Source organism: Mytilus galloprovincialis, chromosome 6 (assembly GCF_965363235.1).
Source record: "Mytilus galloprovincialis chromosome 6, xbMytGall1.hap1.1, whole genome shotgun sequence".
Classification (NCBI taxonomy): Eukaryota; Metazoa; Mollusca; class Bivalvia; order Mytilida; family Mytilidae; genus Mytilus; species Mytilus galloprovincialis.
This window is the reverse complement of record NC_134843.1, coordinates 93,285,058-93,301,801: the sequence shown is the minus strand read 5'-3', so window position 1 is coordinate 93,301,801 and position 16,744 is coordinate 93,285,058. Positions and strand designations below refer to the sequence as shown.

Here is a 16,744-nt window from a genome sequence, read left to right as displayed (position 1 = left end):
TCAGATTATTACAAGGAGGAACAATATACCAAATGTGGTTAAAATCTTTTGAAGCATAGTGGTTTTAGAGTGTCCACAAGGATGATATTGCCTTGTATTACAACTGCCACTGTGACCTTGACCTTTGAATTTTAAAGTCAATAGCGCTTAAGATATTCTTAACGAGTAACACCATACCAAGTTTTGAGCATTTTGGTTCTAGAGTGTCCATAACAATTTTATCTACACGCAACTTACATGTAGTAGGCGAGGGGATAATAAACTAAGTTTTATAAGAATTAGACAAAAAGATCGATTTCCCGCCATGTATGGAAGATTTGTACAGATGGCATTATATGCAGAGACTCAGAGTCAAGTTTTACCCTTCAAGCCAACGGTCTTCCGTCTTATGATTAAACCAGAAATGAAATGTACAATATAATATATATTCAATATTGATCAAACAATTTAAAACGCGTGATGCCTTCGGCATATAATTTAAATGCATCGTAAGCTGTAAACGACGTCTTTTAGACATCGTATGGCCATCGCGCCATCATCGTAATCCATCGTGTAGCCTTCGTGATCCATCGTGTAGGCTTCAGCTGAGATATGAAGCTTAAATACCCGTCTTCGGTTAACCTTCGTATGTCCATCTTTTGCTATCGTATATAATTTCGGCACCATCGTATAGACTTCGTTATTCATCGTACTTGCTTCGGTCACTTTTTGGTATTTTAACGAGATCGGGACCAACTTCGTACGAACATACAATTTTCGCATTCGGGTGTCCATCGTATATAAAAATCGGGACAGTGTGACGCGGGCATAAGAAATGGTGTAAACGGTAGAAATCTGACAAAAAGTCATTTGATCCCTAGTTGAATTTATGTCTGAATATTGTTGATATTCGCATATCGCATTTGGAAAATAAAAAATAAGTAATACACCCATTTCTAGGATCGAAAACAAAATTCAAGAACTTGCAAAGCGAACCGGCTGACAAAGCCGTTAACAATGTGGTGGTGGTTAATTCTACGGAAGTCCTTCAGAATGAAATTATACATTCAGCTACATTCAAGGCCGAACGTGCCACAGAGAGTCTTACAGTAAATAATCATGCCACAAACACAGCTCGGCTTAAGTCCTCTTCTGAACATATGAAGTTCCCCATTATGTATTGGTTACATAAATTACACAAAACCTCGTTAATAATAGTTACACCTCGACCTATAGTAAGTGTTTTACTACTACACTTTTGATTACTTTTAACGAGTTCCTTAACTAGTATCAAAGAACTGGTCATTATCTTTGCAATAAGACATATGCAATTTGTGAAATTAACCATTTTTATAATACTCTTTGGACGTTTAAGACAGTTACGTGCTTTTGATGGTCCTATTAATTCAATCGACGGCTTTGAATGGAGTAGGTCCAGTAAGACCCCTTTTTGGTCCCAAAATATAGCAGTTTTACAAAATTGTTAAAATGTAAACTTTTAGTTATTTATTGTACAGAAGAATGCTTCTGCTACATAAATATGGGCTGTTTTTGACAATACATTGCACATATATCGAGTATTAGCACCATTAAGTCATGCTAAATTACTGAAATCTTCACAATTCTAGCATTTTAGTTAAATTTTAGACGGTTTTCGTGTGAAACGAAAGTGGCCGCATTCGTGTTCATCCTTAATATTAAAATGTAAGTTGTATTTTATGATAATACATAACATATATAAAGATTGAGGATGAACACGGATGCGGCCACTTTCATTTTTTACAAAAACCATCTGAAAAGTGACATTTTTCGGCATATTTGGTAGATTTTTCATATTTGGGCTTGAATCGGGTCATTTTTAATGACTAAATCAGTTAAAATCTTTCACATAAACTAATTGATTCAAATGAAATAGAAACTTAAGTGTTTAAAAAGTGGTCAAAATCTTTCGTCAGATGAACCTGAAATTTGAGGCAAAAATCGGTCCTTACCGGACCTACTCCTTTCCACTCTTTACACTACGTTTCCATACAATGGTGGTGGTATGGCGTAAATACTACATAGAAGTCCTTCAGAATAAAATTTTACATTTAAACACATTAAAGGCCGTACATTCCACAGAGAGTCATATATCAAATAATCATATCACAAACAAAGTTCAGCTTAAGGCCACTTCTGAACATTTGAAGGTCCCCACTATGTATTGGTGACCTAAACTACACACAAAAAAAAAAAACTTAAAAAAACGTTTCATCTTGGCCTCTTGTAAGTTCTACGACAAGACTTTGATTACTTTCAACGAGTAAGGAACTTGTGGTAGCGAAATCCCTGACTTAAAAATTTACCAGTAAAAAATAGAATGATATGTTCATTGAAATTCCAAAAAGTTTTTTGTAGTGTAAGACCTTAACTTTGTAGTAATCGTTTTACCCATAATAAAAAATCCTTGTGCTTTTACTTTTTTGTTGTCGTCGGGTTGCTGTCTCACAGTTGCCAATATTTGTAAGTTACATTGTTAAATAGATGTAAGATGTAATGATGATTGCGCATTATTTGAATAAAAGTCCTAACAGCCTTAATAACAACAACAACAACAACAATACTTTATTTTAAGAGGGTTACACAGTTAGCTATATAACTAATCTTCCCTGAGGTCCTCATCATGAAAAATCAAACAAAATGCAAACATATACATTGCATGCATTAGTATAAAAAGTCAAGTATGATAATAATGTTTAATACAACTTGATGAAATGTGATGAAAAAATAAACATGATGAACATAATCAGTTTTTAATATTTTTTATACAGCTAGGTTGATTTCAATAAATGATCTTTTATTTTGTATTTGAAAGAATTAACATTTGTAATATTTCTTAACGGTATTGGCAAATTATTCCACAAGAACGGTCCAGAATACATAAAAGATTTTTCGAACAGTTCTGTTTTTGGTTTAGGGAGTATGAGGTTTCCTTGAACAGCATTTCCCAAGGGGTATGGATTTCTGTCTGAAATATAATGAAACTTGTAAGTAAGATATGATGGGGCATTTTTAATGCACTTAAATGTCATCACAAACTTGTGATATTTTATTCTCTGTTCAACTGTGATCCAGTTTAAGTGTTTGAATAAGGGCTCAGAAGGAGCGAAAGGGTCTGTTTCTAGTATTAATCTAGCAGCTCTCTTTTGTAATTTTAATATCCTATTTAAACCCTCACGCTACAACTACTCCACACTATAGAACAATAATCAATTAGTGGCAAGATATAACCATTATAGAATAATTTTCTGCAGTCTAGATTTAGAAATTTTTAATGTTTAATAGTAAATAAAGTCTAGATGATATTTTTGAGCAGATCACGTCAATTTGGTTTGTCCATGTGAGGGAAGGGTCAATTTTAATGCCTAAAAGACTTTCGCATGTGGAAGTTTGTATCACTTGATTGTTAATAGTTAAACAACTCTCATTGTAATGTGGCATTGCTCTTAACCGATCGCACTAAACTGTTATATTGTTCTTGTATGTGTCTTTGTTCAATTGTTGATATTACTTTTACTGTTTGGTCTGTTTTATGTGATATCCATTTGACGTGGCTCGGTACTTATACATCCCGTCAATGTGTTTGTATCATCTTTCATTTTTACTGGTATGTTTTGTATATGTCACCTTTTGTGTTTCCATGTTTCTTATAAGGTGACTCTGTACTTTTAAAGATCCCGGCATTATGTTATAGTTCTATTAAATGTCATTATGTTGTTGTTCTATCATATATTTAATAATACTTTGAACGACAAACGACAAAATTATTTTATCGCGTAGTAGTATTAACCATATAATTTATGAATTCTTAAAAATTCTAAACAACTGCTGGATAATGTTTAATCTCAGTCCGTTTCTGTAATTAATTCTAACATAAATTTTGATTTTATAACCCTGCATACCACCATCTCCATAAGAAATTATGATTGTTTTAAATAGACATTGAACGACAAAATTTCTTTTTTGTGACGTTTGCATTTGTAGACGCCCAACACGCGAAACAAGGAATGTGTTTTTTAATATGATAGATGCTTTTTGTGTTTATTGTATATGTTTGTTTGTCTTGAGATTGTAACTCAGTGATGACTGCTGTGGCCATATTTTGACTATTTCACCGATTATGTCTGCTTTGTACATGCATCGTTGTAAAAAAAAACGGAGTTTGATGCGACTGTGATAAAAATGAGAGGTTTAGCGCTATAAAACCAGGTTAAATCCACCATGTCCTACATTTGAAAATGCCTTGTTGTTCATTCGTTTGATGTGTTTTATCCTTTGATTTTGCCATTTGATTAGGAACTTTCCGTTTTGAATTTTCCTCGGAGTTCAGTATTTTTGTGATTTTACTTTTTTCTGCTACATTGGTTTGTAGTAAGAATCTACTTCTTCATCCTAGCAATTCTCTATATGGGTATCAATGCGATGTCTACCATATTAATCACAAAACGCTTACATATCAAGCAAACTGTTGCCAACATACAAACGATCACAACAGTAGCCACAAGGATCATTGTAAAGAAAAGGTTGATTTATAACACCTAATCCCACTGTAAAAAAAGGTTAATGTGTCCATAACATATAATATTACAATGCAGAGGCTTACTTCCAAATAGGTATGTTAACCCCGCCACATGATGTATATATGTGCCTGTACCAAGTCAGGAGCCTGTAATTCAGTGGTTTTCGTTTCTTTATGTGTTACATATTTGTTTTTCGTTCGTTGTTTATATAGATAAGGCCGTTAGTTTTCTCGTTTGAATTGTTTTACATTGTCATTTCGGGGCTTTAATAGCTGACTATGCGGTTTGGGCTTTGCTCATTGTTGGAGGCCGTACGGTACGTATAGTTGTTAATTTCTGTGTCATTTTGGTCTCCTGTGGAGAGTTGTCTCATTAGCAATCATACCATATCTTCTTTTTTATATGTATTGTAAGAAAAGTAAATTGCTCTATTCGTTTACATTATTTGTTTTCTAATGTAGTTAATAAACAACAAATTCGTCATATGCATATTATAATAGAAAATGCTTTTGTTAAAACACTCTTGAATTAGACATTTTAAAATAAAATATTGGATAAAAGATTAATATGAATATTAAAAAACAAGTTGATATCTACTCTGCAGAAGTTAATTGTTCCATTTGTGTGAAAGTAACAAACTATAGTCGTCTGATCATCATGGTTGTCTTTCGACCAATGTAATCATGTTTCCCCCAGTAATTGTCTCTTTGATCATCGTTTAACCAAGTATTGGAACCACCTGTGTACCACCATGGCCCGTATTCTACGGCATAATTGTGTCCTCTATCGTTGTCGCGATCTATTGCTGAGAAATTTCCAGAAGATTGTCGTTGTAAAGCGTCACCTTACATAAAGAAAAGGATTATACATTATTTTGTAACATGTCGAACAAAATTTATTGTTTTGCTTGCTTTTAAGTGTGAAATATTTCATGCATATAAAAAACGATATAAAAAAAACCAGAAGATAAGTTTAGCAATGTAGGTACACCTGGATGAAGCGACATATCCTTGAAGAATAACCTATAGAGAAAGAAGATACCAAGTGAACAATAACAACCAACATAACAATACCATGGCCGACTAAAATAAGGAAGGACGTCAGGAAGGGTATGTTGTCTAGGTCCACCGATGGGCCAAACTCCATACAGCGTTATCGTTCGGGTCATACTTCCCTTTCTCAACATTTTTATATTAAAAAAAATCCAGCACCAACAAATTAAAGATGAATGGTCGTTTTTTTTATTGAACTTACAAAATTTCACCCTAACAACAAATAAGACAATAGTCGTTAGTAGTATAACGATATATGAATGTATTTAGGATTATGATTTGTCTGAAAAAAACTTTTTGGTACAAAGTCGAATAGCGGAACGGAACGACGACTTCTGAACGAAATTAACGGCATATATTTTATAATATTTGATATGTAGTTTATTTTGTATATTTGTAAGCCTGTAAAGCTTTGATATCGACAAAATATCGTCACTTGATTTTATCTAAACAGTGATTAATTTCATCTTAAAATTACTATATATTGCAAGACGCCGTACAGACAAAAGTTATTATTTTGCAATTCGTCGTACAACGGTCTGCAATTCGCCGTACAATAAACAAACAATGTTTTTGTCCATATCCTTTAAAAAACACCTTTTTGACAACAAATGTCAGTAAATAGGTTGCCACATTATAATAATCTAAAAACGTATCTGGAAAAACAATGAAAAACAATTCAATATCTTGACAAGGGGGCGACAGAGGACGATCGACCTCGAAATTTTCCGGTACTAAGTGGCAAGTTTTGTAGTATAACTCTTAATACTGTACTTATCGGCCTAATAATTTAAAGAATTATATATCAGAAAATCATTTCTTAAGCGGCACCCTCATCAAATGAGTGGAAATGCTTTAAAACGAATGAATTCTTAACTTGTTTACCGTTTTTTTCTATTTCTCTCCACTTCGTTAGTACCCAATTTCCGGTGGCGATGATACACAGTGGAGATCGTTCAGATCAAATAATTTTATCGCATCTTGATTCTTCGTCTCCGTTTTTCACTTTGACACCAACAGGAAGGTCAACTACAACATCTTTGTTATTTAATATAGCTGCAATTCCATCCACCTGTTCTCCTTTTATTGATAAATATGGGTAGATATCCAGACACACCTCCTTAATTTTGTCATCCATTTGTACCCGGGAATAATGAAGTAGTGCGATTTGAGTCACTACACCCCCCCAAAAAAAAGAGTTCAAAACAATTAACTTTAATTCATTGCTATATAACGCATTGTTATCAAAATTATTATGCATTTTTTGATTGTTTAATAAAAATGACAATTCTATGAATATCTTGAATCATTTCGTTGATAATCAAGCGCAACCACAAGAATCTTGTGATTTTGAAAAGGGCTGATGGCAGTGGTGTAAAGAAGCGTAGCCAGATGTCACCACTGTTTCGGAGTTTGCCGATGAGCTTGTTATGTTACAAATGGCACCAACGATGACAAGTCGCGTTCAGGGATGTCACAATAGAAAGAAAAGAGGACAGGATAATAGCAACAATTATGTCAATAAATTCAAATAAATTCAACTGATAGAAGAGATGTCAAATTTACTACCGGTACATTTTATCTGGAACTCTTTGTTAAAAAGCTTCTCCTTACTCCGTACTAATCAACTCTACAAAGGATGTCATGGATCACAAGCTCCTGATATTGTATCCAATGTGAGATCTACATTCCGGGCGAGGGCCCTGCTGAAAGTTTTTCATGAAAATATGATCAGTTTGCAATTGCAAAATAGAAATCATCTCTTTGGCACTTTGCAGTTCAGTTCTCAGACACATCATCATAGTTTCTAATTTCTATATGTAAGTCCAAGAACATATCAATAGCGGTAAGAAGATTGGCACAGTCTATTCCAATAATAATGCAGATTGTTTGTAGACAAAACTCATCCTCAAGGCGTAATAGATTGATTGTTAATAAAAGAAATCAAATTTGTCATTATTTCAGTTTCAGAGAGCTTTTTGTTTAAATAAATAGTGGTTTTTAACATAGTATGATTGGTTAATTTCCTGGAATAAGATGTACGTTTCTGCGTGGGTCAATCGTTTTTATGAATCAAAGGGAACTCATTCTTTCAGTCTGTCTTTAATTTGTCTGTAAAAAATAGTCAAATATGTTGATACTATTACAGGAGAAGAGGGACTTAGATTGTATTTTCTCTTACAGATCTTTTAATTGTTAAATAAAAGTATCAACATTTTATTTACACCTCCTCTGAAGTATGCTGTTTATGGAAAATGCAAAGAGAGAATATATTTTAAGCGAACAATTTCCTACGCATAGCTGCAACTTTGTCAATACGTAAAATATTAAGGTAATATTGGTATCAAACGAATGTTTAAGAATTTTGAATTGCTGTAGAAGACTTGATGAAGGTTTATTTAGAAAAATACAAAACAAGTGAAATTTAAATAGAACCACATATGTCCCCGTTGCTCGGATAAGAAGCACTATATTTTTGTACCATCAAACGAAATTTGGGTATTTTAAGTTGTATGTAGCACCGGTGTGCAAAAGAGGGGCGAAAATACCAGAGGGACAATCAAACTGACAGATCAAAAATAAACTGACAACGCCATGGTTACAAGAAAAAGACAAACAGACAAATAATTGTACACAAGACACAATATAGAGAAAACGACAGACTAAGCAATACGAACCCCCATAAAAAACTAGGGTGATCTCAGGTTCTGCGGAAGGGTAAGCATATTCTGCTCCACATGTGGCACCCGTCGTGTTGTTCCTGTTATTACAAACCCGGTAAATAGTCTAATTCGGTAGGTCACGTTCGTGAAAAGGGAACGGAATTTAAGTTACGTCTAACACAAACATTGATAACGTTTTATGTTCATATCACATACTATACACCTATTTTATTTAACATAAATAGTTCTTGTGCATTTTGAGTTCACATTAGTAAGTCAGGTCTCTACATGCTAAATGGACAATGTGAGAGGGAATCTAATTATTTTAATTGTAACAACAGAACAAAAAAACATGAAACGCCTATGAGAATACACAATATACGTACCTGCTGTCCCACTATAGTCATTGACTGTAAGCTGGTACTGGGATGCAGCATCACCCAGTATGAATGACTTGTATAAAGCATATATGTCTTCGCCATCTTTCGTTTCCATATTCAATCGCAGTTCAAATTTTCCATTATTCGTAAGACTATGAATATATTTATTGCCTATAATGTAGACATATGTATGTATTAATAGATACGTAATTAAAATTAGCACTTTACTTTTATTCTACTCACCACCGCATTAACAATACACATTATACTACGTCGTCCTTAAAACAATTTTGCCAAAGAAGGGTTTTGATCTTCATTTTGCTGTTAATTGAAAATATTAATTTGATGATGTGACAGGGTATGTGATGTATGGACACACATTCTGGTTTCCATTTCTGAGACAATTCGTTTTCTATCGGTATATTACTCCATATTATAGGTTGTCTTCTTAAATTATAACAATTGAGTTCGCCGACCAGAACGTTTCGATGTTGCTTCCATTTATATTGAATTGAAACCTCTTGAATGGTAAAATATCAACCATTTTCTCTACTGAGACTAACTTTTTGTCGACTTACTGAAAAAAGTATTGTATTGATACCCTGGTGATAGGATAAAGTTATATTTACAAGTATATGCCACAGCTTACTCTATAAAAGTAATACAAGTTTGCGAATCGGTCTAATACCCACGAAATGAAATCTTCATACAGTGGAAAATCTTATACAATAGTTATCAAAGGTACCATGTATATCTGTATGTTAAAATTTTTATCAAAACAGTTGTAAACACGTACTATTATAAATGAAAGAGATAATGCATTATTCTAAAACAACAACATTAGACGAACCCGTTATAATCTGATGAATTGATAGATGGAAAGATGGATTGATTGTTGTCAAATATCAACACATTAAGCCGTACCTCTAACTTGCAAGTACAAATGTAACAGTCTGAAGACAACATTTGAGCAGGCGAACACCAACAACAAAAATATTAAATCTAAGATAACCATAATTTTAAGATCAGCACTTACCAAGCCAATGTTCTCCGGCGACCTCTCCAAAACCATTTTCGTATTCGTTCCAAGTTCTCTCAAATTTCACCTTGCGTTCTGAGCGTCTTTGTATGACCTTTAAAAAGTACAATATATTAAAAAATAGATAAACAAAAATGCCGAACTTCGAGGAATATTCTAAACCTAAGCCCCTAAACAAATGACAAAATCAAAAGGTAAAACATATCATACGAAATGGTATAAACTCTCATATTCTTGACTTCAATTTCTTATGTACAAAAGGTGGATTAAACCTTGTTTTATAGCTAGCTAAACCTCTCATTTAATTTGTTTTTTTTTTAAAGTTTGTGTTAAAATGTCGAATAATGAAAAACCAAAATAACTCTGTATTATGATGCCATCTTGGTTTACATGATTTGTTTTCTAATTTGCATGCTTTCCATAGCTTCAGTTTAGTTATATTTTTTTTTCAAATTTAGATAGATATAAATATATATATACATAATCTTTAGTAGAAAACTTTAAATCAGTAAATGAATATAATAAAAAAAGTGCCAATTGATTTGCGTTTCGACAATTTTTGTCCCTTCGATTATTTTCGAGAACAAAATATTTGAAAACCAAAAATCGAATACCTTCTAAATGTGCTTTTCATTATTTTTATCAATATATTGCTGTCTCAATGATGTACATGTATTCCTCACATTTTCGTTGACAATATATAACTGTAGAAATAATATCCAAATTATGAAGATACAGAACGCCAAAGGGAGTTAACTCGTTAAAATAGTTCAAAGCTTTAATCCCTTAAAATAAGTAAACAGAAATCAAGATTCTCAATGACAGATTCAGTGTTTGTCAAACTGTTATATATCCCATTAAATTATTCCTGTTAAGCGTGTGGTTTAAATCTCTTGAAACGTTATATAAGGCCAAAGTACACATTTTGTCAAAACTTTATGAAAATTAAACGCTTCAAATCTATATTATTCACAGTATGTGGTACGCTCCTTAAAACAGGAAACTTATATAAACCAATCAACTTACGATCCATCCACCACCATCCACGTCCATATCGCAATAGACTTTAATATCATTAACATTATCTGCAAGGAATATTGTATAAACGCCACTCTTCATATTATTTTCTTTTATGTCAGTACAGTCTCTTGGTACATCGATAGGTCTGTATTTCTCTGTTGGAAACATAAAGTTATTGAACTTGGCGACAACTATCCATATAACTATTAAAATCTTTAGCATAAATGTACATTAATAATGTATTTAGCTGAAATTAAAAAAAATAAGAATTTAAAATTGATAATTTAAGTTGGAAGAGCATTAGTTAAGGAACAAAATAAGCTAAAATATTGATAGATCATGGAGCTCTTTTTCGAGATATTTAATTTTTCAAATATGGCGGGAAAAGGCTGACTCGTACTTTGAACTTAGAATTGCATGGGTATTATTTGGGTCTAAAATAAAAAGAAAAAAAATCAAGAATCTGCTTAATTTTTTGGCAAATGTCTTTTTATGAGCTATTAAGTCTTATATGAAAAGTTAAATGGTCGTTATAGGGCAAAATATTTTACCTTGTATCGAAAGGTAAACACAAAGGAGTTCGAACATTTGACACAAATTCCTAAACCTAACCTAAGTACATCATGAAGTTCAAAATGAGAGATACATTGTATTTTGTAAAAAAATAAATGTCAAAAGCAAAATAATTTATAAACTTCAAATAATTTGAAGGGAAGAACATTGATTAATTCTAAGGCATTTTAACAGTCCTATTAAGCTTTAAAATGGTCTTTTTCTGGTAAAACATACATTGGTTTAATAAACCTTTAAATTGTTTGAATAATTTCTCAAAGTTTTTTCATTATGAAATTCATGAAATTTTTGATAAATACAATTGCTTTCACGATATCTTCGGAGAGGTTCCAATTTATTTTGTCTATATTAGCGCAAACATTTAGCGAAAAAAATCTGTACCTGAAATTGTTTGAGTATAGTCTTTCTTCCATTCTTCTAAATTATCTATCAAATCTGTAACATTCTCCTTCAAATCGCTGAATACATTTTCTAAGCGAGATTTAAATCCGCCAACCAAATGAGCTAAATTCTCATACACAGCCTTTGATTCCTGTAACCTTTCCTTATAGGTTAACAACATTGTAGTTTTAAGTTCATCTTGGCTATGTTTAACAATGTCCTTAACTTTACCAGTAAATGTCTTAGAAATAGCTGTATCTATATAATGCTTAAGTTGTTTGTTTAAAGCAGAAACATCGAGATCAGCCACTAACGGTGCTTTCAGGTTATTTGTAACTAAAGGCATCTCCACCACAGCGTCATCTGAATTATTTAATGGTATTGTCCGAACAAAATTAAGTGTAGTTAACTTCAAAAAGAAAGTCAGCAATAACGAGACAGTCTTTGCCCGCATTTTCTGTTCGAATAGGAACATACTTCTGAAGAATGTGATCAACTATTATTTTGTCCCTGTTATGAATAACCAGTTTCGGCTGAGAATTTAAGGTTACGCGTTCATTTGGCTGATATCCACTAGAATTCCAATTAAATGATATGATTCCTAACCTCTCCATGCCCACGTTGATTACATATCATATCCAATATAAACCCCCTTGGAGACTTATATATCACGTAATTAAACACATTCCTTTTTTATTATTTGATAAGACAATGATAATAAGTGTAAAGCAATGTAAAAATAGGGTGATCAAATAATTATGTACATGTTTATTCATGAAACATTTGTAAAATAAAATGGAAACAAAACTTTATAAAATGTATGCGGTTGGACCACTTTCCTGAATTTACCTTAAACAGGAACACTCAGATATCTGAATGACTTCGATGTATAAAAAACGAAACAGTTAGTTACCTTAATGACAAAAAAGAATTTAAAATAATAGTCAAATCCTGTAATTTGCTATGACAAAATTTTACTGAAATATTGCTATTCAATGTTTAGCTTTAGAAACCTGATTACAACCATCTACTCTTTTTGACACCTGACTTACAATATAATTGTTAACATAATAGCTATATAAAATCTTACATTTTAATAAGAGCTGAGTCATTTTTTATCCTTTATGTCACTTTAGTTTTTGTATTCTCTCACATTTTATATGTGGCGTACCTGCTAAAGGTTACTCGAGGAACACATAGTGTTCTCAGTCATAATTGTAGAATACATTTCTTTGTTTGCTTGATAATAGTCATACATCACTGGTGGTTTATTATGAACATCAGATAAATAAAGATACGGTAGAAACAAACCAATCTCATTAAACAATGTGGCCTTCACAAACATAAGTGAATTAACTATTTGGAAAACTTTTGAAGTTTTGAAATACTAAGACTGTTCTACCTCATGAATAGATTAACTTAGCTGTATTAAACAAAACTTTTAGGAATTTCGGTCCTCAATGCTCTTCAACTTCGTACTTTATTTTGCCTTCTTAACTTTTTGGATTCGAGCGTTACTGATGAGTTTTTTGTAGACAAAACGTGCGTACAAAATTTAATTCTGGTATCTATGATGAGTTTATTGTCAAGTAAATTATAAGTCTATTATGGTAATAGGGATGATAATTATAGTTCTTATCAGAAAACCTCAACATGATTTTTAACCATAAAGTACCAACGCTCTACAACGATAGAAAACCAAATGATTAAAATAGAATTTAACCTGTCTTCAGTGGTTCAAACCATTCCACTCAAATAGTATTCAATTTCAAAAAGGATTTTTCATTTGTTATTCAGAAATCCAGAAAACATATTTAGATTTTTCAACTAATAAAATCCATAACTCTAGAACAGTATTAGTACAATTCACGAACATACATATTATTCTGTATTTCGTGGTTTTTCTCATTTAAAAAGATTTTTTAAGAAAGCCAAAACTTTTCATTCAAATTATGATTTATTTCAAAAAGCGGTTCTGTATTAATCATCTGGAAACCAAAAGTGTGAAGGACATGATGGTCCCTATACATCTCAACTCCTCTACCAAGCAGGATATATATGAAAAAAATAGAATAATAAACAACAGGTCTGTAATCGTAGTACGGAAGCCTGTAATATAATATATCTGATATTTCAACAGCAGAAAAATAACGCAATGATTTTTAAATAACAACCCCCCTCCAAAAAGTACAAAATTAATACCTGCTTTTCCACAGTAAGCTTTTGCATAAAACAGTGCCTTTAAAAATCTATATCGTTGAAAAGACCGACAAGTATCAATGTATGTAATCGATTTTTTTATCATTGGCACTCATACCACATCTTCATAGATGTCATATATCTATGTAATTAGAATAATTCGAAGGAAATAGTTTTCAACAACCTACGTTTCGCTAAGCGATTTAGAAAAAAGCTATGTCAATAATGTGTTTATAATCATAATAAACCTTTTATTTCTCATATACATTTATGTACGTATGTGTTTTACAGTGACTCTACAGGTTTTAGTTTAAACATATTTTATTTGCAAAAGTAGCACAAGGGATTGGACACAAGTTATAACAACATTAGAGAGTCCTCTCCTAATATAAATATAAACACAAAGTACATTAGATAATGACGAAAAAACATAGTAATAATGCATGTAATACATACTACAGACGAAAATTAGAAATAAAATTAATAAACAAAAATACAATATAATAAGGAATAATAATGAAACAACTGGACTGGAGTGAAAGTTTGTAAAGTAGAAATTTAGAATGTTAATTGATTGTTTTAAATCTTTGTGTTATTCTGATATAAGATTGTACGGACTCAAACATGTCTTTGTTTTGCTGAAAAGAAAGGTCACTGTCACCAGCTTATAGAAGCTCAATGGATATAGCATATCTTTCTAATTTTGAAAACAGTATTTCGTTGTGAAAAGCGCACTCTAAAAAATAGTGTATACTATTCTCAACAGGGTGGCCACAGCTGCATGCGGGACTGGGTTTAATATTAACACGATGTAAATCTGAATTTAAAGAACTGCACATATTTCTCAAACGTGTATGAATGATATTAAGTTTTCTATCCTCACAACTAAAATAGGAAGGTGGCTGTATTAATTTGGACTTCATCTTTTGTTTAAAAATATTTATATTTTTTGACGAACGTATGTCGGGGTTAAGGCTATTACGAATATAGTCCTTAGTGTGGACAGTGTGTTACTTGCCAATTTTTGTTATACCCCTTCCAAATTTATTTCTCCATGTTTTATGCCTCATATAGCAAGTTGGGGGTGAAATGACACTGTAAAATAATTTGGGTCATAAATATTAATGTAAAGTAGTGATTAGGTCCAGCTGAAAAAGGTAAAAAATTAGCACTTCGGAAGCTGTCAAAAGATTTCAAGACCCCCCTAAACATAAAATTGTCCATATTTTGAGTTAGAGCTGATGAAGTTTTCTATAATTTTGATATAATTTGTCCCAAAAGTAGTACAACACACTGTCAAAATTTTATTGAGAAAGCGCAGGTGGGATCTTTTTAATTTTCATTTATTGTCTAAAAGAAATGCACTACGAAATAACTGTGTACTCGGACCAGTAGTGGATGGGAAAAATAATTTTCTAGTTATGTCTAGTCTATAACCTGGTACTGAATGTTTATTACTGTTTCGTAAATCGTAGTTAGATACTTGACCAACAAGCGGGGGTATTAAATCACAGAGATAATCAGGGGCAGTCCCATTATGTAAAGAATAGAACATATTTAGCTTTCTGGACTTTCTTCTGTCCACAAGCAATTGCCAGCCAGTTTCGAAATATATAGCTTCCCGACTAGCAAACACGGGCAACCCAGTTACTAACCTCCCTGCTTCTAACTGAACATGTTCTAAATTGTCGGCTTCTTGTTGAGTACAACCATCCCATAACTCACATGCATATTCCATAACGGGTCTTATAAAAGTTAAATATTTAAGAGCAAGATTATTTCTATTCAATACATATTTCAATTTTTTAAGAACATTTAATCTTGTGCTTGCACACTTTAAAATGTTTTCTATATGTGTATGGAATTTACCATTGGAATCAAAAGTAATCCCTAAGTGTTTATGACAGGAGACAAATTCTACTCATTGGTTTTGAAATTTTATTTCAATATCATCTGGGGAAGTATGGCAGGAGAATATCATAGCCTTCGTCTTATTAGGGTTAAAATTAATAAGCCAATCTTTAGACCATACTGAAATTTGTTCTAAATCGCTATTTAAGACATCCTCTATAGTGTAAGGGTTATTGCTGGAATAAGAAAGAGACGTATCATCAGCAAACAATCGAGTTAGACTTGTCAAATTATCAGCTATGTCATTTACATAAATAAGAAATAGTAGGGGACCTAATACAGAGCCTTGCGGAACTCTTGCATTAGTATTATTAAAAGGCGAATAGGCATTTGAAACAAAAACGCTTTGTTTTCTATTTGAAATATAACTTTCAAACCATTTATACAGATTTCCATCAATACCATACGCTTTTAGTTTTATTTAGAGGCCATTATGCCATACCCTAAGGCCTATCAAAAGCTTCCGAGATATCATATAATATAAGAGATGTTATATAGCGATCATCAAGTGACATGCATATCCTAAAGTAAATTTCTATTAGCTGGTGAACGGTAGAATGACCTGGAATAAAACCTGATTGAATTTTGTATTATAACTTGTTTGCTATTTAGTGATTAAATACATTTTTAAACACAATTCTTTCAAAAACTTGACCCACTGCTGATAATAATGAGATTGGTCTATAATTAGAAATCAGTGATTTGTCTCCGGTTTTGATTAACGGCATGACAATAGCTGTTTTCCATTAACTAGGAAACTCTGCCTTTTCAAATGACAAATTAAACAACAATGATAAGGGCACACTGACAGTATAACTTGTTTTTTTTAACATTTGATGACTAATTGAGTCATTACCTTATGCTTTTCCCAATTTCAAAGTTTACAAAATATCAATGACTTGATTTGAGTTTATATAGAAAATATCAATTTTAGAATTTGACCTAGTTTGAAATTCTGGAGATCTATCATTATTTTCATTTATAGTAG

General features: G+C 32.1%; 1 protein-coding gene across 3 annotated transcripts in view; it reads right to left on the bottom strand.

Moving 5' to 3' along the window:
• The window catches only part of LOC143080750 (fibrinogen C domain-containing protein 1-A-like), a 51,225-nt gene extending 39,094 nt beyond the window's left edge, over window positions 1–12,131 (bottom strand). The window contains exons 1-6 of one of the 3 annotated variants that reach the window (XM_076256757.1): window positions 11,647–12,122; window positions 10,699–10,847; window positions 9,670–9,766; window positions 8,640–8,804; window positions 5,136–5,382; window positions 2,870–2,986 (exon numbers count right to left, since the gene is read on the bottom strand). In XM_076256757.1, the coding sequence (XP_076112872.1) occupies window positions 5,177–5,382; window positions 8,640–8,804; window positions 9,670–9,766; window positions 10,699–10,847; window positions 11,647–12,121 (1,092 nt within the window). In that variant the 5' untranslated portion in view covers window position 12,122 and the 3' untranslated portion in view covers window positions 2,870–2,986; window positions 5,136–5,176. Of the gene's footprint in view, window positions 1–2,869; window positions 2,987–5,018; window positions 5,383–8,639; window positions 8,805–9,669; window positions 9,767–10,698; window positions 10,848–11,646 lie in introns of those variants that run through there. The other 2 variants (XM_076256756.1, XM_076256758.1) reach the window with 2 other exon arrangements.
• Between the last annotated feature and the right edge of the window lie 4,613 nt (window positions 12,132–16,744).